This window comes from Falco punctatus, assembly GCF_963210335.1.
Source record: "Falco punctatus genome assembly, chromosome: 13".
NCBI lineage: Eukaryota > Metazoa > Chordata > Aves > Falconiformes > Falconidae > Falco > Falco punctatus.
The window spans coordinates 21,814,017-21,839,731 of record NC_137593.1 but is presented as its reverse complement, the minus strand read 5'-3'; the positions used below and the strand labels follow the sequence as shown (position 1 = coordinate 21,839,731).

The 25,715-nt window shown below is 39.4% G+C and overlaps 1 protein-coding gene across 10 annotated transcripts in view; it reads left to right on the top strand.

Moving 5' to 3' along the window:
- PXYLP1 (2-phosphoxylose phosphatase 1) overlaps window positions 1-25,102 on the top strand; it is a 64,419-nt gene extending 39,317 nt beyond the window's left edge. For 9 of the 10 annotated variants that reach the window (XM_080410333.1, XM_080410332.1, XM_080410329.1 and 6 more), the window contains 4 exons: window positions 7,458-7,619; window positions 8,506-8,632; window positions 20,272-20,411; window positions 22,761-25,102. In XM_080410333.1, the coding sequence (XP_080266459.1) occupies window positions 7,523-7,619; window positions 8,506-8,632; window positions 20,272-20,411; window positions 22,761-23,692 (1,296 nt within the window). In that variant the 5' untranslated portion in view covers window positions 7,458-7,522 and the 3' untranslated portion in view covers window positions 23,693-25,102. Of the gene's footprint in view, window positions 1-1,283; window positions 3,007-7,457; window positions 7,620-8,505; window positions 8,633-20,271; window positions 20,412-22,760 lie in introns of those variants that run through there. The other variant, XM_080410324.1, reaches the window with a different exon arrangement.
- The last annotated feature ends 613 nt before the right edge of the window (window positions 25,103-25,715 follow it).

Here is a 25,715-nt window from a genome sequence, read left to right as displayed (position 1 = left end):
CGTTGAGTATCTTTCCAGTGGAAAGCGACTGGTTCCTCATGTCGCCTGCCCTGCTCCCATCCCCCTGTGTTTGGCGATGAAGGGTGAGTTCTGCAGGTGGAGGGAAGGTAGTGAAGGAACTGAAATCTTCAGGCTTTGTGATGTCTGGGTCTGCAAGAGGAAAAGAAAAGAGTAATTACCATTACCAAGCAGTAATTTGGGGAGGAAATGGGACTGCAACTTCTCTGTTGTCACTTTGAAACAGAAGATGTAGTTTAAAGAACATGAGGAAATACAAGCTCGGCACCAAGGAACAAACATTAAAGCAGTGCTTTTCTAATATTGACCCACATAATGCAGAGATTTACCCTACAAGGATCAGTGCGTCAAAATGGAACTTTCCCCCAACTTTGTGAATTTAGCCAGTTTCTCTTGGCAGGTTAATGGTTACATGTAAGAATTCAAAATACATTGTTCTGTTCCAGAAGTCTGTTGCAGCATGCCTCGTCTTCACAAGTAATTCATATTATTGCTGTTGGAGGAGAGATGTCTCTGTTTACCTGATAGGATCAAAAGAACTATTCTAGTGGGCTTTATCTTCTGGTGTCAGAATATGCTGTAAAGAAGCATACTGCCAAAATCTGCAGTTCTGGAGTGTGAAATGCACGTATTCAAGGCTGCCATAGCAAGCATTTTTCAGGGCTTTTGATTAGAAGCCTGGCTTGAAAAGAATGTTTTTTTTCAGCAATATCTGCTACTTGGTTACTACACTGATAAATACTTCTCGTGAGTGTATTTTAAAGTCTGTCTTAGAACTTGAAACATAGGGTGCTGGCAATAGGATTGTGCTGTAAGTCAACAGACTCCTTGAAGATTACCGTGATCTCTCTTACAGCAGGGAGAACTGTAGCAGCAATCCAGAAACTGAATGTATGTGAAATAGGTGTAAGTGTCTGGGCACATCTCGGTCCGTAACTTGGCACTATTGCTGAATGTTTGCAAATTCTTGGAAACTCAGAGGAAGGGATCTGTAGTCTCTGTTCACTCCCGTTTGACTGCTCAGTGAATACCGTGAGGCTGGAAATTCCTGCTCAATTCTGCAGTGAGGCTGTGGCGAATTTGTACTTTGGGTGGTTCATTTTTGGACCTTTGGGTTGGTAACATTTTGAAGTGTCTGAGAAGGGAAGTGCTTACCTCTGTTGCCCAGCTACAGTTGCAATCTGAAAGCTGTACCTATGTGACCTGGAAGGGTGTACTATTGCTAGGTTGAAGTACAGAGGAATCTTCTTTAGCTTGCCAGGGATGTGTCAAGGTGGAGCATTTTGTTGTTGCTATTCTAGATTAAATTCCAGTGTGTCCCCTCCGGCCCCACGCTGTTCTTTCTGTTACCCACCTCCCCATAGCTCCGTTTGCTCTTTTTGACTTCGGAGTGGTGCTCAGAGAAGCTGGCAGGGCTCTGGGAAGAAAACCTTGATGCTTGGAGCCTGCTCTGCAGAGGAAAGGGCAGCCGTGGCAGAGGGAGCTGTCTGTGGAGAGCACAGCGGTGCTTTGGGGAGCCCTGCTCTGCTTGCTCCTGGACAGGCAGAAGGCACAGCAGAAGCAGAGAAAGTGGAAGGGCACGTGCCAGGGAAAGCAAGTACGTGGTGAAAGAGGTAGGTTCAGATGGAGGTGGTTAAGGAACAGAGACTGCAGAGATACTGAGGGCTGTCACTTCTTCATAAATTCTCTGAGGACAGATTTTACATATAAATATGAAATTTGTCATTGGGTTCTGTAGAGCAAGCGGTTTGATTTAGAATAAAAGTGACTAAGGGTTTTAGTTTTTTTATTAGATGGGCCAATCTTAATAAATGAAAAGACAGTGAAAATTTAAGACAAGCTTACGTAAACATTTAGTAGCCCCATTTATTTTTTTATATAAATGTGATATCTGAAGCTTAGAAGTTTATGTTCACAGGCTTAGAAAGCCTTTTTAAAGGTTTTCATGTTTTTTTTTCTTAATAGTATTTGATAGTTTGACCAGTGTGAGGCTAATAAGCCTTTTTTTTTGTGTGATTACTCAGCATTGAAATGCAGCATATGAGTGATTGTGGCATTGTGCATTATGGGTGAAGGCCCCCACTGTTAATACAGATCTTACCTCCGAGACTTGCGAAGCCTTTATTTAGCTGTACAAAAGAATAAAATGAGACGGGTGGATTGTGTGTGGCACAGGCGTATTTGAACTGCATTGATGTCCAAATATGCATTTATAAGCCAAAGCAGAGCTCTGGAAGCGACCCCGGGGATGCACTGCCCAGGCGTGTGCCCAGGCTGCCTTGCCTCTGCACCAGTGGTGGGTACCCCAGCACGGCACTACGTGCCCTTCAGCCCACGTGCGCCTGGTCTTGTACCAGGTGGTTTTTCTTGCTGCAGACATCTTCCCATCTTCACCTTCCCCCCTTCTCCCCATCTCAGTTCTTTTGAAGCATTCCTGCCTTTTTCTGGTGGTTCTTCCCTACGCTTCTCCTTTCTGGATTCCGTTCTTTTCAGAGAGAGCTCAGCTGGGGGAGAAGTCTCTATTCACCATGAGAATTTCAGCATCCTGAGTGTTCCTCTGTGCTGGGCAGCCGTGTTAGTGCCCTCTTAGTTGCAGAAAGGGGGGTGGGGGAAGGGAGAAGGTGGAAGAAGTATAAATAACTTTTTTGTGCTCTCTGACATGCGCATTTGCTTCTCTTAATCCATTAGCATAAGGTTACCTACAGTGGGTTTGGTTTGGTGGTTTGTTTTTTTGGTGGTTAGGTGGATTTTTTGGGTTTTGCTTCCATTTCTGCTGTGTGGCTTCATTTCCATGTGACTGTTTAAAATAGTATGTTTGCATGGGGCTGAAAGAGCCTTCTGTTTTAGGAAAGATGAAAATTTCAGGTCTCTTTAGTCAGAAAATTGAGACCAACGTGGCTACTTGTGCAGCAGCTTCTCAGGCTGGTTGGAGCTACAAGAGAAAACAGAACTGGAAAATGGTTTTATTGCCTGTCTTTCTGGTTTTAGGTAAATGTTAGTGCTTTTTTTCATGGATAAATCTTTTTTTCTCCTTGGTAAACAGTGGTGATACCTTTTATTTTTCAAGCTGAAACTAGGACTGCAGGAGGGAGGGAAACTGGTAATGGAGTGATTAACATCTAATTTGGTGTTTCTTCTACATGAACTGCACTTTGCTTTGTGTTTGTTTTTCTGCTGTACTGAATTCTGTCAAATTCATGTCAGTTTTGTAGCGCTAATTCAGATCAGCCTGGCTCCCTGCTTGGGCTTCTGAGTACAATAGTTGATTTGATAAACTTGACATTCTTCCAGAGGGGATTAGTTGCTATGTAGTAAATGTTACAATACTGAAAGCACTTCTCAATGATTGTCTCTCCTGCTTAGAAACTACTTGTCTAATATTTGTCTTTTTTGGTAGACTTTGTGGCGTTCAGGAACCGGGGGGTATGGAAGTCAGACAAATTAACTTCTTGGTCTTTAAATAGGTCACATTTAGTGTACCTTGAGAATAAAATCACACGTCATAATATTTCAGATGCCATTGGTTTTGTTCATAAAGACATTTCATAGTCACACAGTTAATTTTAAAATTTGGTCTTCAGGTTTTGTGGTTTGACTTAAAAATTACTGGAGTTTTTTTGTTTAATGAAACTTAGTATCAGAGTTCAGATTTTATTTTCTCTGAATTTTGTCGTCTTAAAAAGAAAATCATCTCTCAGTTTGGAGCTGCAAAAAAGGAATGATTCTACAGCAGTTTTAACTGTTCTCCTGTGTGACCAGTGCCCAGCTGGCTCTCGCAGGACAGCACTTGCTGTTTGCTGTTGGGCCAGGTCTTTCTTGTGTCTGGTACCAGCCTGTGTGTTTAGTTTTACTTCATGTTTTAAACAATTTAACTTGGTAGGACACTGAGCACAGTTGTATTGAGGTCTCTCTCATTTTATTGTTTCTGTAAGCCTTCTACTTTTTTTCCTAGGTATAACTTTCTCAAAACAAATGTTTCAAAGTAGTTTCTACGTAGCTTCTTTGGTTTTAAAAATAGGTTTATGAATATTGGGAAATAATACTTATTTTCTTTTCCCTTTTTGTTGTCAAACTACCTCTATAATAATATGTATATTCTTTATAGTTTCAGTGTTTGCAAAGTTTCCAGTTAGATCACCAAATATGTTCCAGATATATTTTATTAACTGCCCTGGCTGTAGGAAATGCACATCAAAATCATCTGTTTCGTTTCTGTTTTACATTGTCGTATTCCTGTCATAGTAAAACATGAGCTTTGAAGGGCACAGCAGTGTAAAAATCCTGTTCAAAAACGCCCTTAATCAAAGATTTAAATATGACTATATACACATTGGCAGACTTCTGTTTTGGGCAAGTGCATGTTACTGTGAACTAGTACAGCAAGTCATATAAAATAGTGCTAAGCTATAAAAAGTCATGTGAAAACTACATAATAGAATTCTGGACTTCTAATGATTTACAGCTGAAAGAGCAGAACAGAGTTTGGAAAAAAGATTAATTTCAGCTCCCTATGAGGGACTTTCTTCTTTTCCTTTTTGTTTGTGTTTCTTTTTGTTTGTGTGTGTTTCATCTTTTTGTTTGTCTCTGAGTTGTGTTGTGTCCATCACTATTTGTAGCTCTGCTGGTTGCATATGGACCAGAGAACCCACTTGGGAGACAGAGGTGGGATTGTCAGTGCAGAGGAGGACATTCAGTAATGAAACACTGGGATACAGAGGGACAGTCAGCCCTTCAAAGGGCTTTAAATAACTGCTCTGTGTGGTATAAGGGTTACCAAAATGGAGAAACAAATTGACCTGTCTGTGCAATAGAAAGCTGGAGTGGATGAGGAGTGCAAAGGAGGACATGACAGCTAGGAAGCGGGATAAATGAAGACAGGGAGTGAAGCCCAAACGCTTGAAAAGAAAAGGGAGGGAGAAAGGAGAAAACAAATATGTGATGCACTAACAACGTCTGGGGAATGGCAGAAGATGAGAAAACAGTTGAAATGCCACTGAGACATTGGTTGCCGCTATGGAAAAGCCCTCTGTCGTGGTTTGGACCAGGCAGAAGTACGAAGAGGGGCTGCGTCACTTGGGGTCTTCATCCCAGAGCACTGAAACTGCAGGGCTGGTGAGGAGCTGTAACAAGGGGAGGGGAGGACCAGTCTCGCTGGGTGGGCTCTTCAGGGTCACCATGCGGAGAAGGATGAGCAAACAGAAGACAGCTTTCCAACTGGAATTCGCCTGTCCTTGGTCCTGTGTCGTGTCTTCACACACACACACCCTCCCCCCCCCCTCCCCCCCAAATACTTGCAATGTGTATACATTCTGTGGAAATTTCCAGTACGCTGCCTAGACTGGTGCCGAGATCACACAGGTTTTTTTTCTTTTTCTATGTAACACAGTTAAATAGAAGACCCAGGTATTTGCATTGTTAGTTTCGTTGATTTGGGGTTTGACGTTTGCCCCCTCCCCACCCAATATGTGTTATTTCAAGTGTGCTAAAAGTAAATACTACTTGTTGTGACAGTGCTTACTGAGGTGACTGGAGTTTTTTGACCTTGGTAATTTTTGTTCAGCCTAAAACCAATTTGAATCATTTCAGTCGAATCATAGAATAATTTGTGTTGGAAGGGACCTTTTAAAGATCATCTAGTCCAATTCCCCTGCCATGGCAGGGACCTTTTTTCACCAGATCAGGTTGCTCAAATATGTTCAGAGATCCAGAGACACAGTTATGTCCCAGGTGGGTTCCAAGTTAGAACATCTTTTAGCCCAGTCTCTATCTGAGATACTTGGACCATGGACAGGGTGGTAGTAGTTTAGTAATGCTGTTTATTTGGAGGGTCCAGCAACTGTTGTAAAAAATTCTTGGGTTTGGGGTATATACCCCAAATACAAATTTGTACAAGCCCCCTTCAAGCCAGAGTTACCAGCCTCTGATAGAAATTGCCGAGGCTTTGTGTCACTGCAAGAGTTTCTTGGTCAGTGGTTTGCAATGTCTCATAATAATGTGAGTCTTAGCCTCAAAACGAACTTAAAAATGACTGATAAATTTAAGTGCTGGAATGGCAGCTGAGCTCTTCAGTTTAAGTGGCCGAAATCAAAATTACAGTTTAATATTTTCACTCTGCACAAGCCTGTGGGCAGTCATGCAAAATCTGAAACGGTTTAAGGAAAAGTTTAAATTCACTGCACTTCGTGGGTATGACCCATGTCAACAGCACTAGCAAGGGTGTGGAGAATGCTTGAATTCTGGTTTTGGCAGGCAAAGAGAAACCACATAAAAATATTTAAAGTGTAGTGTATTGTAGTTTAAAAATGAAGAGCCTGTGTTACATTAACGGCTACATGCTCTTAAAATCTGTGTTTCACTTCAGTTTGCTGTCTTCATTTGTTTTCTTTGTCCGCACAACTCTGTATTGTGGAACAAATTCACTGCTAAAGTCAGGACTGGGAGTCAAGATGCAACCAAGGAACTGAGCCAGCAGAATTAATAAAATTCTACTTCGAAATTTGTTCTCTTGTCTTTTCTTTCTTTTTTTCTTCTCACCACAGAAGACTAATAGGGGTAAAAATATGAACACTTTTCTTCCTCATTTTCATCTCTAAATCCTCTGGTCCAAATACCAGAAAATACTAATAGGAAAAAAAAATGTGCATTTGTTATGGAAGTGTAGTCTTGTAAGGCTTATAAATTAACTAGTGCTTTCACATCAAGACAAGGTAAAGAGACGTTGTCAATACAACCCTGGCCTTAAAATCAGATATACTTCAGCATGTTTCTATATGTCAGAAGATGTAGTAGTGGTATTTCTGTTGATTTCCCAGCTGTGGGTAAGCATTAACTGCATTTCTTTGCATTTGACCTTTTTTGTGGTGGTCTCAGTTACATTTCAACGAATATATTTTGTGTGCTTTTTTTATTGGGTAAGTCAGACTATTGAAGGCTGGCAAGGTAGCCATGGAAGGGTGGGGATTAGTAAGGAAAACGATGGACAATCAAGCCCTTTTAATCTGAACTACTTTGTGTTTCCTGTGGTATGTAGTACTATCATCGTAACTGTGCTCTGTCTTTGGCTGATGTGTTTCAACATCAGTTTTTAAATTAAAATGATGAGAGACAGCTGTGCCTCTTATGGCCCTTTTCTTGCTGCTCACACTCTTAGAGCTTCATGAGAGGCTGACAGACAAAGCAGCTTCAGGAAGAGTGCAAAAGACAGAATTGTTCTACATCCAGATGTATTTCTGGAGTCTTAGCCAAGCATCGACTTTGCTAAAGAGCTCTCTGGCTTTGCCTTCTTGACTATGTAAATCATGAAAAATTCACAACAGAGATCTATACTGTAGAGTGGCATCCTTTCATCAAAAACATAGTCTTTGTGCACAATTAAAAAAAAATAATTAAAACCCCACCATAATTCTAAAGGTATATGGTATATGTTTTGTATCTTTCAGTGCATTTAATCCCAGTGAACCCCGTCAGGGAAGATGGGTTGAACCCGAAGAGCCGAAAGAGAATAATGCCTGATTTGCTGACTGAGCCTCCTGTAATAGATCCTGTTTATGAAGCTCGTGTTTACTGCAATATTCCCACCATTGCTGAACGCAGCATGGAAGGTAAGTTCTGTGAATGCAAATGACAGTTTAGTTGCTTGTTGGAAACAGTAACTGTGCGTTGTCAGTTCTTTGGTGCTTGGAGGACATACAGCAAACACCAACTGGTTGCTGAATAATGTTAAATCATTCAAAATATGCTATTCTTTGTTTCCTTGCTGTTGTCTGAGTTTTGGAAGCGGTTCTGTTTCTAGTCAGTGGTCAACTGGAGGCCTATTTGAAAGGGATGGGGGAGAGAGAGAGTTTGAATGGTAATTCTTATTACAAGTGAGCTGCATTGCAAAGGGTTGACTTGGAATTCTGATAAAAACCTCAGAAGTAATTAATTTTGGGACTCCAAACCATTAGATGTAGTCAGCTAGAAGGTGCATTTGCATTCTTCACCCTGTAGTGGATACAGCAGCAAGTTAGTCTGAATGAATGTCCTTATTAGCATATCCCACTAATGCATATAAAATGAATTACCAAGTAGTATATCAAAAACCTCCACATTAGGCATGCTTCAAAATCTGCCGTTATGATAGGGGTCCGGAAGAAAGGCACCATAAAAGTAGGGTAACCTTATTGTGTTGGCAGAGTTCAGTGCTTGAGTAATGGCTTGTATGCTTGTTGGACTTTAGATGTAACATGGAGAATGTGCTAAGAACCCGAGTCTTTGTATAGGTTGTCTTGGAATGTAAAGTAAAATCTTTCTTAAGATGGTAAGTTACCATTTCTTATGGTTTCTGATTTTTTTTTTTCCTAGCAATACCAAAGCTATCAAGCTAATTATACCTGCTTTTTTTTCTTAAAGAAAACATGTGCAGGGGAAGGATTAGGTAAAATTTACTTAAATTTTTACTTTTTTTTTTTCCTTTTTTTTATTGTTTTCTTTCTTTCTTCACTTTAGGTCATGCACCTCATTATTTTAAGCTAGTGTCAGTTCAAGTGTTGATTCGACATGGTGATAGGTATCCACTATATGCCATTCCCAAGACAAAGAGACCTGACATTGACTGTATGTTGTTGCCTAGCAGGTAAGATTCTTTGCTTTTATCATTATTAAGCCTGTGTTTTGCTTGATAATTATTTTTTTCCTCTTCAGGAAATAATTTGTGTTGCTTGAAGTACATTGTGACTTCCGATCTTTGTGTGGTGTCGTGGATTAAGAAAAAAAAAAATAAATCAGTGGTGTACAGTATTTCCTTTTGAAACAGGAACTACTACCCGTTACCAGTTCAGACCAGAAGAAATTCTTGGTATTTCTTGAAAAAGCAGAAGCTGTTTAATCAATGTTTAGATTACTGTTCCTCTTGTCTAAATTTCTACACGTTTTCAAAATGTAAGCGTGCTACCTTTTTGTGTGAATGCAGAAAAGTCCCCGTTCATCATTACCATAGGAAAATTGGTATTTGTGTGTTATGTTACTGTTGTTTTTCTTTGACTTTTCAGAAATATAGGTTATCAGGTTCCCTTTAATGATTTGGTTCAAAGTTGGGAGAAAAAATGGGGGTTGCACATTTAACTATTAAATTACAAGTTAAACAGAAAGTGTGCTGTTTGCTACTTGAAAACTACCATTTTCCTGTAGCTACCACTCGCCGTTCAAAACTCCCACAGAAGTTACTCCTGTCTGACTGCCATTAAAGCATCATTGACCTTTCTGTTTCAGTATAGCGGTCTTCTGCCTGACATCATGACTTTGGAGCTTGCTGATGCTTGTCTTCATACCTGAGCCAGTTTGAGCTGTAGACATGATGGGAATTGCTGCTTTTCCTTGTGGAAGAGCCTTTCTTTCTTGTTTAGAGTTTACTCATCGCTGAAGGTGAATTATGGTGTAGAGCTAACACAGAGCACCAGAAATGATCGATGATGATGTAAATCACTAGCCTTTACCCTAGCTTGCTTGATTACACGTGTTTTTTCTCTTGTTAAGTAGGATTTGTGGTATTACTTATTTTTTTTCTTTCCAACTGAGTACTTCCCAGTGAACTTACTGAATACTTACAGTTAAAATTTTCTCTTTATATTTTCTATCAGGTGTGTTAACAAATCCTCTAGAAAAATCTACGCCTTAATGCTGCTGCCCACTCTGCAGTGTCAGATGTGGCGATTTCAGGGACTGGGGGCTGTGTCTGCTTTGTGTGCCTGCACGTTAATTACTTGGGAAAAGAGGCATAGTACGTCTTCTGATCTACTGGTATATAAAACAGGGTAGATACACCAATAAATACCTTTTTCCAGAACAGTGTGGAATTTCCTCAGTCTTTAAAGAAGTAATGTTCTTGCATTTCTGCTGTAGAATTATTCAGAATTGGCTTTTTACTCGTTACGCTGAAAGTGCTAACAGCACGCTGAAAGTATATTTCTGACTTGGGTATATCAAATGCACATTTCTTGTTTTGATGGATTCATGGGCTGTGTTCCTTACATTTTTTTGTAGCTTTCTGTCATCAGTAGCATTTATGATTTTATCTTTTAAATCTGAAATTCTCTGTGCTTTCAGCTTTTCTTCAGTGGGCTTGACTCAAAATAATGTCTCTGAAGGAGAAGATGGGTTATGGTATGGTTTTTAGGTTTGTTGCTAGCTAGTCTGTGGCAGTTGCATTTAAAAACCGAACCAGTTTTCATATCTGGTCCTGTGTCAGTTTTTTCAGTTTCTGGCTCAAGTATATTAAAACGCAAACACAGTAGGAATGTTGCTAAAATACGCTGAAATGACATGAAAGAACACCTGAAACTAGTTAAGTGTAGCTTCATCTCATACTTGTAAAGGTGATGGGAAGCTTGATTAAAGAGGCTTGCTAACTAGATAGATATGGTAGTGGACACAAAAGCTGGCAGAAAATGATCAGCAAATTGGATCTTTCTTTGAAGAAAACTGAAATAGGTTGCTTTTATTTTCAGATATCTGGCTGCATAAAAGAAATTGCCCTTGTTATTAGTAGGAGTCCTGAAACTTGCAAGTCGTGCAATGGTGTCTTCAGTTGTAGTCAGTGTTGTAATGCTGTTTGGCATGAGTAATTGAAAAGTAAATGTTATGGCTGAATCAAGCTACTGTTGTGGTGGTGGGAGTAATCCTATGAAAGTTTGAAACCATCATCAGTTGTAGCCCATCCATGTGTCTGCCTGTTCGTAGGAAACAGGCTTAGGAGCTCCTAAGTTATATTCAGGCTGCCCTATCTATCTGCCTACATTTTGTATGAATATCTAAACGGAGGAAAATTTATAATATTTTTCCCCTCTAAACAGAGGAAAAAGTACAGTATTCCATGTAGGTACACTTTTGTCTACAACATACAGAAGTATACGTACCAAAACCTATGTATACATTTTCGAGAGGAAAATGGGAAGACTAGATACGAGGAATCTGCTTTTTATAGCTAAAGCCATTGGAATGTAGAAGATGCAAATAACTTCAAATTTCACTGGTTTTAGAGTGTATATATGTACCCACACCTTTCTTAGCTGCTTGGTACAAGTATCAAAATCCAAAACTGAGCAAAACCATATCCTCCTTTTTTTGAAAGGAGACCACTCTTTTGGAATGCCTCTGTGAGTACAAACTGAAATACCCGCTTTTCTGACTGTACTGAGTAAGTTTTACAAGTGATAGTGATCTGGCAACTTCTAAATAGTCCGATTTATTTATTTTTTTTTGTTTCCTCTGCTATCCTGTGGGCTGCTTCTTTTCTGTAGTCATAATTCAACTTCCACCAAAATGCTGGTTTGTTAAGAAGTGGCGTTCAGTGGTCTTACCTGACATCCTCCACGAGAAGTGAGATTTCTTTGAGAGGTGCCCAAGCCCAGCAGCGTGCTGTGCCCGCTGTAAGCTGACGGGCTTTCTGAGGTTAGATATGCAGGCAGGAGACCAAACTCCAGTTCTTTCTACCATAGAACTGAGTGGGCAATTAATTTCTCTAACAACATGAAAAATGAATCATTTGCTAATGGCTCTGATAACATTTATGATGACCTGCCTTCAAGGGGTGAGAGTATATTCAGCATGAAATACTAAGTAAAATATGATCCAGATTCCTTTTGGAGTTCTTAAAGGCTCTGATCTTCTTGATCTTGCTCAATATCTGTCACGTTAGAATGAATGTGAGAAAACTTTATTGCAAAGACGTTAACTGCAAGTGGCAATGTTGGATGAGTAGCAGTATTTCTCAGTGTTGCAGTACCACATGAGGCCTCAGTTTTCTGTTTGTCTGAGAAGGTTTTATAGCTATTTCCACTTCAGTTTCAGGCAAGGAATATGACGTGAAGGCCCTGGAGTCACAAAAACTGTCGGTAAAAGGCAAGAGAGTAGTGCAGCTTTTTGCCACTGCCAACAGAAGGACCAAGTGAAGCAGTTAAGAGGGCAGTGTCGGGACGCGAGGAGGCCAGCAGTGTCAATACCCTTGCCTATTACTGGTTTATGAAGTGTTAGAGCATCAATGTATAGCTGATACGTCCCTTACAGTTCACAGCCACTAACAATGAGTGGAGATCCAAAAAGACATTCTGTCCTTGAGAACAAAGGTTATGTAAAATAGAATCTCCTGGCTGACTTAAAGGGCAGCAGGAAGATGAGAGGAGCTGGCTCTGTACCATTCTGTCCAGATGTGTTAATGCTGACCTTTCTAAATAAACCTAGAATTGCTACTGTGTGTGCCATAGCTTGGAATGGAACATTTATTACTTTAGCATCAGGAAGCTATTTGCTGCATTTGTCTGTCAGGCTTATATTCCTCTGTGATATAAATTTGGTGCTGGACTGTAAATGTCTACATTGAGAGTATTACAAGGTATATAATTGCTACCTTTGGACTGAAGGTTTCTTGATGCTATATAATGAAGTTGAGATGTCTGATTGAAACTCTGGCTTGTTTAAGCTTTCTGGACTTGAGTTTCAGATAAGTATGCTGCTCATATTCAGTCTGTTCTTTATTTGATTTGGCATTCAGCTGATGGAGTTCATTAATTAAGCAGATTATGCTACAGCCCCATGGACTTCTAATGGGTATGCAGAATAGCCTTGTGGTCACGCTTCGGTTTTGTGAATTATGGATTGTGACATATAAGTGTGGAATGAATATAAACAAATGGATTAAATGCTTTGGAGATTTCTTCCATCTAAAACTTCAATTAATGTTATTATTATTATTTTCATTGTTCTGGATGCAAATTTCCAAAGGGAACTGAATACTATGTACTTTTTTCCTCAAGAAAATTAATTGGATGATGTTATGGAAATCCTTTCATTGTAGTGTTTGCTTATGGGGGGGAATAATTTATCTCCCACTTCTTTTTCCCCTTTGTATCTTACATGTATAGTGTAAAAAGTTTTTGGTTTTTTTAAAAAAAAGAAACAGCATTGTTTCTTCATTGAATTTGTATGCGAGAGAGAGAAGAAATGCTTTTTGTAAGATGCTAAAATGATTTCAGGAGACTGCTATAATGTGATAGTATGCTAAATTAATTAGCATATGCTTTAAGGCATTTTGAGAGGTGTTGATGTTAATCATAAGCAGCTTACTAACAAATACTTGAATTTTAGGTTCAATATGCACATGTCTTGAAACTGCCAGGAAAATGAGAGAGAAGAGTGTGGGGGAAGCAAGTGTCATACTGTGAGCTGAAGGAGGTGTGGGTTTGACTTGGAGCGAGGTCAAAGCATTATCCAGACAAGAATTAGGTGAAGAATCATTCATATTAAACACTATATGGAATGTTATTTTAAAGTCACATTTAAGCTAGATGTATACAGTTCCACATATTACGTAATTTGACATCACCCAATATTGTAGAAAAATCTGAGATCTTTACTATATGCACAGATTTGGGTGTTGACTTATGTCTCATCAGCTAAATAATAGCTAGTAAAATGACTTGGAAATGCAAAAGTTTTAGGGACAAAACAGGAAGAACAGACTCTCAATTAACTGTCATGACTTCAAAAATATTTTTATACAATTTGTGAACTGAAAATGCAGTTCCAAGTGAATTAGGCCTCCTGAGGCCTCTTCTGACTTCTGTAAAGACTCAGAAGAGCAGTGAGGTAGACTGGATAACTAGAGAGTTTGTTATAAAAATGTAAGAGCTTTGTGAATGTAATGTGAGTGTAAGACCTTTATGAATAAATAAGCCCCAACAGTACTAATGCTGTCTTGGGGATCTCTTTTGTAGGCTACAATAATCTCTTGTTGTTTTTAGTAGCTCTTCCCATTCATCTGCCTTCTAAAAAAGAAACAGTATAGTTCTTTGAGCAGAGACTTTTTTGGTCTATTTGAACTTCACAGAAAACACGTTATTTTTGCTTGAAGTAATAAAATAGTCATTTGCATTTTAAATAAAGAGAAAAGGGACTTGCTTTTAGGCGCAGTTAGCAGACAGAATCTGGTATTGTTACAAAAAGGTAATGTGAATTTGTCAGAAGCTTGGTGTGTGCCTGGCATGGTCACGTTTACTCACCGAGTGACACTGAAGGTTCTGCAGCTCCTTGTGAGAAGTCTGGTCCTTTTGGCTTTTGCAAGTTCTGCATTCACTAACATAAGCGACATTTGCATAGGTAAATCCCATTTGTAAAGGGAAAAAATAAATCAGTATCTCATTTGTATCATTATCTACCTCCACAAGCTCTTTCCTGAAGTATATAGATCTCCTGCAGAACTGTACGGTGCTGTGAGAGGACAGCACTGTGCAGCAGCATAGGTAAGATGAATAAAAAATATACCTGTCCTTAATTCTGTGATGCATCCGTAAGCTGCTGTTAGTTTTCTACTTGATTAACTATTCGGCTTTAGCTTTTAAATAAATGATTCTCAGTAATTGATCTCAGCAACTAAAGTATTTCTTCTATAGCAGTCCCTCTTTTAATCATAACCTTGACCAACATATTTTTGTGTCTGTAGAATTTTATGTGGTGATGAAGGTATATTATTGATGCCACTCTTGAATTTTTAGGAACATGTAAGTTACTAAATGTAACTAGTTGCATGTAGTCTTGTCAAGATAATGTCTTTCCACATCTGTTTCTTAAATTCTGTATTTCATCTTAATTAGATAAACTTCGCAATTTTTGTAGATATGTACTGTCAGATTTGTGGCTGGTTCAAAAAAGTATCCTGTGTAGTGAGTCGGAGGACAGATTGAACGCTGTGGTTTGCTGACCATCAGGTTTGTCGAAGACACAAGGCTTATGCTGTACTTCATTTTACGGTATACGTAGTACAAATAAGACAATAGTCCGATAGTTTCGATAGGAAAGAATGTTAAAGGAATCTCAACCTGTTCCTATCTAGGAATTAATTTTGATTAAAAGTAGTCCTAAAATTAATAAATGTAAGGATTCGAGGGGTGGGGAATCTTTATTGTTGGGTCTGATTTGCAACTTAGAGCTTTGTTCCTCTTTTAGACCTGCTCTAGATCTGATTTCTATTTATGTTTTAATTCTTTTAATAAAAACAGTTTCTGCTCTTAAGGATCACTAGGGAAGAAAATATTTCAGAAATAGAAAACAAAAATCAATAGCAATATTTTCCTGGATGGTCCTGAGAGAAGTGGCCCTGCAAAGCAAGGGTAATTTGCTTCTTGCTCTGTGAATTAACTATCGGGTCTAGCAATGGTCTCCATGCTGTGGTGGTGTTGATGATGATGATGGCTATTATTATTAATTTTATGTTTTTTAAACAAAGGCAATTAGCTCAAAGAGTAACTTATTGCCAAAAAAAGCTTCCATGCACTCAAACCTCCTAAGCATCACTTTTTCCAGAGGCAGAAAGCCCCACTGTCTCTCATAGCAGTTCCTAAATACTGACCTCAACATCTTGAATTCAGTTAGTCTAATGAGGGCGGGGTGTAAAGATGTCCGATATCAAAGTTGCTCTGCTGCAATGCAAGATTTGAAGTGTTGCTATATAATACCCTTGAACTTAACATTGAGCTTCATGAGTTATATTTCGTACCTTTGGACACATATAATAGATGCAATAAATGTATTTTCATGCATGTTTCTGACACAGTATTTTGTGCCATTACAGCTAAGCCATCCAAAATCTATCAGCATATTTTCTGAGGTGTCATGTGCATATGCTCACTCTGGTACTGTATTTCTCATTTTGCTGTGCTAATTCAGAACAATCAGCAAGTTAATGTTGGCTTCTCATAAAAAAAAAAAAAAAGGAAAACAAACAAAAACAACCCCCCCAAAAAACAAAACCCAAATCTACCTCCAGAAAAAAACCCAACCAAAAAAACCCAACAGCAAACCAACCAACCCAACCCAACCCAACCTCTACGTTTTTGTATCTAAACTCCTCAAGGAAAAAGGAAAATTTTATCAAAGAGTGTCATAGAACGGTTTGGGTTGGCAGGGACCTTCAAGATCATCCATTCCCAGCCCCCCTGCCATGGGCAGGGACACCTTCCACCAGACCAGGTTGCTCCCAGCCCCATCCAGCCTGGCCTTGGGCACTGCCAGGGATGGGGCACCCACAGCTGCTCTGGGCAGCCTGGGCCAGTGTCTCACCACCCTCACAGGGAAGAATTTCTCCCTAATATCTGACCTAAATCTGCCCTCTTCCAGCCTCCAGCCATTCCCCCTGTCCCGTCACTCCATGCCCTTGTCAGAAGTCCCTCCCCAGCTTTCCTGCGGGCCCCTTTAGGCACTGGGAGGCTGCCATAAGGTCTCCCCGGAGCCTTCTCTTCTCCAGGCTGAACAGCCCCGACTCTCTCAGCCTGTCTTCCTAGGAGAGGTGCTCCAGCCTCTGGTCATCTTCGTGACCTCCTCTGGACTTGCTCCAACGGGCCCATGTCCTTGTTACGTTGGGGGCCCCAGAGCTGAAGGCAGCACTGCAGGGGGGTCTCACGAGAGCGGAGTAGAGGGGGAGAATCCCCTCCCTCGACCTGATCCTTGCCCAGGATACAGTTGGCTTTCTGGGCAGTGAATGCCCATTGCCAGGTCATGCTGAGCTTCTCGTCAGCCAACACCCCCAAGTCCTTGTCCTCAGGGCTGCTCCCAGTCCATTCTCTGCCCAGCCTGTGTCTGTGCTTGGGATTGCCCCGACCCGTGTGCAGGACCTTGCACTGAACCTCATGAGGTTTGCACAAGCCCACCTCTCCAGCCTGTCAGGCTCCCTCTGGATGGCAGCCCAGCTGCTGGCAGAAATACACATGCTGTTCAAGTAATTGCACAGTACGATTTCTTTTGTGTGCACTTATTACAGTGTAGCAATGAAGAGATGACATTTCGGTATTAAAGCTTTTTAAGATCTTTACAAACAAGATATTTAAATGTTGAATAAGGATTTAAATGTTGGTCCGTTTTAATGCTAGTGCATGAAAACTACAGTATTAGATCTAGGATCTATTATCCCAGTGTTTAGTTTGTAAATAACAAAAAGATAAGCTGAATTCATTATTTGAGGGAAAAGAAGCATCCTCAGTTTTGTTACAGATAACATTTATTTTACAAAAATAAAACCATTAAAAGGCAAATTAACAGACAGTAACATGGGAAATGAATGTTCAAAATTAGGAAAAAGTGTGGCTATTACTAGTGGTGTTGGATGAAAAGACATTCCACGTTCTGGCAAAATTTGAAATATTTATTATAGTAATACATTTCCCAGATGTGGTAGTTTACCCTCATAATGTGCAGCAAATTACAGAAGGGTATCTCTTTAGCCCATTTTTATTTTCTTGGTTACTTTTATAGAAATAAAATTTTAAGGATATTTCCATCTTTTCAACTATACAACTGAGTAATTTTCTTTGCTTCCTGCTCAAACAGTCCCAGCAGTCTTAGCTGTGTTGCCTAGATACTCCATCTCCTGCGGCATCTGTAAATTGGCCAATTCAACAGGGGGATTCATATTCTAAATAAAAGACAGATCTTGGGGCAGGGAGGGGGAATCAGTTGTTTTCCAGTAGCTTGAGCAGTGCTGTAAATTTTGCTGTTGAGAAAAAGAAGTTTTCATTTGCTCAGTTGTACGGGGCTAATCAGGAGAATTGCTGGTATGTTCAGAATTTGGTTACATATGTGAGGATTACATTCAGGATAAAAGCATATTGCAGCTGAAGATGTCTGTCCCCTCCAGGCAGAATGGCCCTTACTTCTATTGTTTGATCTTCACTTTTTTTCTTGCAGTATATTCCTACAATGTATTTAACGAGAAGTAAGCTTTGAATTCAGCATTATGTCTGACAGTCATATTTCATAGTTCACTTCTGCAAGCATGTGCTGAACTTGTGCTCATTTAAAAAGTAATATAATCCAAAGTTAAGTAACTTGGACCTGTGTGTGTATATTAATACATTGGAATATAACTTTATCCACCGTCATGCATTTTTATTATTTCGTCTTGGATATTAGTTTATCTTGCTTGCCACTTTGTGGATAAATCTTTTTGCAAAACCTGATATTTTTCTTTCTTCTTTCCTTTCTTCCTTCTCACAAGTGATTGCTGACAGTTTTATCAGTATAGGTTTGATTCCATTAGTATTCAGGTTTTTGTAAGCAAAGCAGCAAAAGAAACAGAGCGGAGTTCTTGTCGTTTTCCTGCACGTGTATTTGTAGAACTTGCTATAATTAAGTAAAAAGGATTTAAGGAAAATTGTGATTGACAGTTTATTCATATTTAGAGTTTCTTAAAGTGCAAAGGTTAGAAAATTGGTAGTTCAGCCTGCTACATCTGTAATAAGCTTAAAAAGCTATTTGCTAGTGGCTTCAATTTGATTTTCTCAACTTGATGATTGCATTTATAGATTGCACTGCTGGACTGTGAAAATAATGAAACGTACAAAAAGTTCTGTTTGAAATCCACATCTGGAGCTGGATGAAGTTTTCTAATGTATGCTTAGTGCAACAGGGAGGCTTCACTGCTTCAGGAAGGAACAAAGCCTTTTTGATGTGCCTCTGCTTCTCAAATATTAATCTCCATTTGCGTTGTTAAAATTATAAGGTACAGAAGCAGCTGTGGATTTAGACTGTTGTAAATTGGCTGGCTTTCCTTTCAGTGTGAAGTAAAAATGAAAAATTCTTTTTATATTTTAACCTCCTTTTGCTTTTTGTCTCATTTGGCATTTTTTCTCACTGGCAGTTGTACCATAATTTACTGTAACATTTTCCTCCAAAGATTTCCTCCTCCCCACACACACACCCTGGTAAATAATATACTGGAAAATTCAAATTTTAGCAAATGACAGGACAATGAGCTTACCTTTCTAATGACAGAGGCAGTGATTTTCACGAGCTCCCTGTATGCGTGCTGTGAGCACAGCTCTGCAAGGGGTGCTTTCTCATTTAAGAGAGTTTCTTAGTTGGCTCTTCTATGTGAGCCTGAATGTCTTTGTCCTGGTAAACTTTGATTCCAAACACTTATTGATACTTTAGTAGTGTTATTGCTCCCTCTTGTGGTTCCTGCAACTCTGGAAGATTATTATTATTTTTTTTTTAGACGTGATGTGTTTGTATCAAAAGTAGGTTATCATTCTAGCAAAGTGTAAATATGAACAATAAACACAACCCCCGGGCTTCAGTAAAAGTTCTCTGACAAAATCTGTCTGTCTTCTTTTTTGTGTTTGGGTTTGAGGGTTTTTTGGGGTTTTTTTTTTGGTGAGCAATACACAATATTTACCATATTCAGGCTGAAAGTCCTATTAAAATGAGAACTACCTGAGGCAGAGTTGGGTTGCCAAACAGTTTCAGATTTAATTCTGCACTGAAGTAGAGAGATGACTGTATGACATTTAATGAAGAAATCCCTACTTTAGAAGTGTGATCATAGATTTATTTATTTTTTTTTAAGGTTTTAATACCTTTCGATTACATTGTTTGTGGACTTCTTGTATATGTAGTTTTCAGCACAAGTCTATAGTGAATTTGAAATTTGCAGGACATTTTAAGAGATCTAAGCATTTTTTCACTGACTTGAATTCTGTTTCAGTGAGTTAACTCAGACATTTTTGGGTATATCTCTTCTCCAGTTGTATTCCATTACTTGCATTGTGGGGGTATCTGATCCATTTAAGTGCTGGACTCTTTCTTCCTGGGTACAATAGTACAATAGCCAAAACAATGACTTACAATTTTAATGGGGCCACTGGATACTACTTTCCAGGTACCACTTAATTGAGGTTACATGTGCTATTTGATTTGAAGCCTGGAGTAATTAAAAGTAAAGGCTGAGATTGTAATCAGCATTCTACATTACAAAACTTGAGAATCCCTTCAAGATCATCTACTTAAAATACTGGTTAATTGAACCCCTTTAGATTGTTCGTGCCTTTGGCTGTGGTGTTAAAGTGCAATGGTACTTCAGAAACTGGAGACAGTGTATTTTTGGTAAGGAATTTATTTGGTTTTTTAAAAAAATTCACAACAGTATCAGTGACTGCATTAAAAAAAAAACCAAAACAACCCAACAAAAAATCTTTCCAGATTACTTATGGAAAGGTATCGTAATTTTAATGTAACGAGACATCGGTTGCCCTACAGCTCTTTGGTAGTTAGTAAGTAGTTAGATTTCTTTTGCATACTTGCAAAAGCCCTGAGTAAGAGCAGATGTTGTCTCAGTGGGAAATAACCTCAGAGCATGAAATTTCAGAGCTGACATACTTAGAATACTTGACTCTCTTGAGCTGTTTTCCCACATGCTTTTGGAAGTTTTCACATTTTGGTTTATCTCTCTAGGAAACCTTCTCATCCTGAGCTTGAAGCTTTCATTAAACACATGTCCCGAGGGTCTGCAGCCCAAATGGATGGTTCCCTGAGCAGCCTGCCTCGCTACCCGAGTCATTCTTTGTGCGAAATGGGAGAGCTTACACAGACAGGTAAGTTTCTGTAGCAGCTCCGTCTTTACTTCTGCAGTGTTAAATACAGTCTGCTTGAAAAGGGATCTTCTGGTTTTGTTTATATTGAAACAAATGCTTTTTTATGGGAAACGTATAATGTTGGTCATAGCCTAGGTTATGAAGCTGGGATATGAAGAAAGTATTAGACTTTCTACTGTGAAAGTGCTAACAGTTCTAGAAACCATGCTTTATCCTATAGCTTGCCAGTTCTGTTACAGATTGATCATGCTTGGCATCTCTTTTGTCTTTTATTTGTAACAAGTCCGAGCCCATCTCCTTGGTGTTCCCCACCACAAAATTGCTTTGGCACCCCTGTCAACAGCAGCATCGCTCAGTCTCTCCTGAGGAAGTTCTGGTCCTCTGTTCCTGATGGGTTTGTAATTTGGAGTGGCCCTGGAACTGAAGAACAATGGCTTAGCTGCCAGTTTTTACCTGCAATGTAACTACTGTGTGCCCTGCAAGAGATTCAGATGTTACAGACAAATTTGTTGCTCGTATCATGGAAATAGAAAAACTTTATATGTCTGGTGCTTTTCTCCTTCTCCCCCCACCCTGCTCCAAACTTTATAATGAAGTTCCAGGAGCATGTTTTCTGGCGTATTTATTTGTGTATAATTTCACCGCAGGAAAATGAAACTTATTTTTTATGTCATCTATCAGTTCTGCTGAGCTAGTTTTTGGGAGAAAAGGTAGAAATAGCAGCAATTAAATTCCAGCCAACTTTTTTAAAAAGTTAAGTTTTGACACTTTATTAATGCTACCACTGAGAGAAAGACTGCTGAACTCAGGTAGTGAATGTATTATTTGGTTTATGTGTACCAAGAGGGTAGGGGAGATGGGAGGTAACTGGAAGTGTTGCAGTCAGGGATTTGACTATGTAGAAGAAAGTACGTGGAGAGCTGGGAGTATCGTGGTGCTGGGGGCATTGCAAATGTTAGAAGGAGGTAAAGGGTTTGGGATTGTAGAGAGGAACTGGAGGTACTGCTGGATCAGAGCAGTGGTAAAAGGGCCATTTGGAAAACGTCTGGGACTGATGTCAGCAGGCAATAGAAAATAAGAGGGGAACAAAAGGTAAGAAGACAGAAGTATAGAAACAAGTTGCCCCTTTGTAAGAAACAGATTTTCACAGGTTCCGCAGCTCTTGGAATTGTGTTCTGCCGGAATAGCCAGGTGAACTGGCCAAGTCCCCATGTGTGTTTGCTGCACTTAATTCATGACAGTGCCTCAAAAATGAACATACAGAAGCGCTTTCCCACAAAGGTGGAATCATAGTGTTGCACAACTGGCTAGAAACACGATTGTGAAAAGGGTTAGTCACATGTGGATTTTTCTCTTCAACATTCATTACTTTAATTTGAAAATTCACATTAGTAATACTTTTCCGTTCTCCTGTGTCTTTTCGAATTTAAGCATTGATCTGTTCCATTTTATTCCCAAACCATGCTTTTAACTGTGTTGCTCTTTCTATCTTAAATACCAATGACTGAAAAAGCGTATCATAGTGGAACTCCTCCCAGTGCAGCACATTGCGTGTGAAACTGTGTTCATCGGTGCACACAGCTTGTAACCGAGTTGGTACCTGAGGCTCCTGTTGCCTGTAGCAAGTTACAGAGATGTTCTAGTGCTTAAACGGTTTGTGCCTGTTGCTTTGCTGCTGTGGGAGGATAACACAGGCGGGGTGGATTCCGGAGTAAAGGCTTTGGTGTGTGAGCAGGATGCACACCCTCTTGCTTCCCAGCTAGGTAAAGGCAGAATGTTAGGGTAAGAATTAACAAGCTGTTTGAGTACTGCCTGAAGGAAGATGGAGAAGGAAGTTCGATGCGATTGCCACACCTCACCACTCTGTTCTGTGAGTTTACACACTAGTTTACACTCTGTGTATTCATGTCCTGACTGCTGGTAGTTTTACTGGCTACTATAAATTTGCAAATTCGTAGCCTGTCTGGAAACCTGACTTGGGTGCAGCCTGGATCCATCTTCATAACCATCTTACTTTTATAGTCATGTGAGACCCATTCAGTCTGTGTCCCTAGTCCAAAGAAAAAACATTAAACCACTAAGGTTTTAAACAAATGTTGTGGAACTAGCTCTTTCTATCGGTATCTCAGTTTAGCTCCTAGAATCTGAGAGGTACTGAAGAATAGCAGGTATCTCATATTTCATACAATTTTTCTAAGAGTCAAGCATAAGTGAAGTTCTGTTTTGGTGTTAATAACAATTTTAACTAATTGTTCATTTATTAGTAAGACTGCCAGCTGTATTTTTTTTTCTGCAGAACTAAGAAGATTCTAATCATGTGTTGTAATTTCTTAAAAAATTCTATTTCAGGGGTTGTGCAACACTTGCGAAATGGACAACTATTACGAGAAATTTATATAAACAAACATAAACTGCTTCTGAGTGACTGGACAGCAAAACAGCTCTACTTGGAGACAACAGGAAAAAGTCGAACCCTGCAGAGTGCACTGGCACTGCTCTATACTTTTTTGCCAGATTTTGACTGGAAGAAAATTAACATGAGGCATCAGTGGAGCACCATTTTTTGCTCCGGAAGCTGCGACTGTCCTATGCGAAACCACTACCTAGAAGAGGAGCAGCGCAGACAGTACAGTTTACGGGTGAAAAACAATGATTTGGAGAAAATATATGTGGATATGGCAAAGATTATAGGCATTCCCACCAGGCAGCTGAGAGCTTCTAACCCAATAGATTCTCTCTTGTGCTATTTTTGCCACAATGTCAGTTTTCCGTGTACCAAAACTGGCTGCATTGGTATGGAACATTTCAAAGTAATCAAAAGACATCAGCTGGAGGATGAAAGAGAAAGACAGGAGAAGAAACTGTATTTCTTGTATGCACTATTGGCTACTCATCCTCTCCTCAACCAGACTGTTAATCGGCTGCAGCGTATTGCAGAAGGCAAGAAAGAAGAAGTATTTGTTCTTTACTCGGCACATGATGTCACGTTGTCACCTGTTCTTAGTGCCTTGGGCATTACAGAGGCCAGATTTCCTAGATTTGCCGCCAGATTAGTTTTTGAGCTGTGGCAGGATGGGAAGAGACCCAAAGAACACTTTATCCGTATCCTCTATAATGGCGCTGATGTCACATTCCAGACCTCATTTTGCAAGGATTATTATAAACGTTCCAACAAGCCAATGTGCCCACTAGAAAAATTTGTCAACTTTGTTAAGAGGGATATGTTCTTAATTTTTAATAGCACTAGTTATTATGATGCATGTCGCAGAAGACCGCTGTAGGGAAGGGAAATGAAATGGAAGCAATAGTAACTTGCGTATCGGTGAAAGTCTGTATTCTGGTTGAGGCGTGGTTCAGTTTTGTTATTTCTTGTATTGATACGTGTAAGTACAAAAGGATATTACTTGAAACGGTCTTCAAATAATTATATTTTCATTCAGACTGCAGATGGTCTCCAATAGAAGAACAAATACTGTGGAAGCATTTTGTGTATGTGTATGCTCACATATGCTCTGTTAACTATAATGATAAATCACGTGGGCTACTGTCACCTGGACGTCACTTGATAACAAGTGAGAGAGCATAGACTTTGTTTCTCTGTATTCCAGAGCAATACTTGGAGAAGTTTAAAACCAAAACCATTCTTTTTTTCGCCACCATCTCACAGTCATTTTAAGCGGTTTGTATCAAGGTCTTTAGGAGTTCCAGGCATCTGCATCATAAACCATTTGTAAGGAGTTCTTGAAGCTCCCTACTGAAGGACAAGCCTTTTAATGTTTAGAGGCACGTCTTTAAAGCAAAGCGCATGTGTGTATCTGTACATACTTACCTGAGCATGTACAAATGAGCGTGTGCCTTTTTGACCTCACAGACCTATAAATACCTTGCTGTTGTTGCCAGTGCCAGAGCAGGGTGTACTGGAAAATGGATACAAAACTCTATTATTTGATCGCACTTTCAGCACTTTGAATAGTTCAAACACAGTCTAGAAATATGTAAAGGTCTTGTGACATTAAAATAGATAGCAAACGCTAACATTACCACTAGACCTGAGTGGGAAATTAGGATTAGAAATCAGTTTTACGGTGAAGTGTTGGGCTCTTTCCCATTGTGAACATGTTCAAACTGCTGTGCTGTGGAACAAATCAGTGTTTTAGGAATTTGATATAGTGACTGCTTGAGTCTAACACTAAGAAAATTTTGTAGTTGAGTTAGTATTTTTATGGACTAGGAAGATCTTATTTTGTAAGATCAGACTTGTACATATTGTACTGTGTGTATTTATAACACAGTAGATGTTTCTTACTTGTTTAGTTTGTAAAGACTTGTGAAATTCACTTTTAAACATTTTTTCCCCTTGATCAGGACGTTTAGACTTAAGAATAAACTGTCTTTTATGGATAACTTGAACAATGAGTAGATATGAAAACTTGTACTTCAAACTGTTTTCATCTCTAGGAGTAGTAAATTTAGAACCAATTTTTAATAGAACTGATAGAAATTTTGTAATGGTGGAGGGTTTTTATACCTCTAGAAATAATTTAGCCTGTGACTTGTGATTCAATGGTGCTAGTTTATCAAAGAAAGCATAAATCAGCATAAGTTCTTTGACTATTGGCATTCCACTCTCTCTGCTTTCAATGCTGCATTTGGACATGTTTCTTTAAATAAAATTGTGGGGACTCTTTGTATACTTGTGTGTTACGTTTATTCTGATTTCCTTAGCTGTTTGCAGTAACAAGTCAAGTATTGTGGTGTTAAGCAGCTTGTTGCATTAGTAACTTCTGCTCTTAATATGTTCTGGTTCCCAGTCTAAGAAGGAGCGGGTAAACATTTTGGGAGTACTGAAGCAGAAATAATGATAGAAAATCCGGGGCTGTTGTACCACATTCTAATGTGTAACTTCTGCAAACGTTTCCTTTTTAAGGGACTAGCTCTGTTCGTCATCGTACATGTTTGTGTGCTGGAGGGCAAACAGGAAGAGAGAATCTGAAAGCTGAGCTCACTTGGTATAAATGATGTGACTGGACTGTTTGTCCATTAAAGTACCAGATACTCCAGAGAGCTGTCGAACTATCAGCAGAAGGCAGCTATAGCTCTTCGGCGTGTTACCTGTTGGGGCTTCGATGCTGTTTGGTGACCATTTGCAGGAATGATGCTGAAGTGCAGAAAACATTATTGCGGGCATATCATTGATGTTTCAAGTGTGTTATTTAGAAACTTTGAACCCTTAACAGCTTCTGCAAATGCCAGTCTTCTGTCTTCAAAAGCCTGTGCTAAGAATATCATCTAACCTTGCATTTT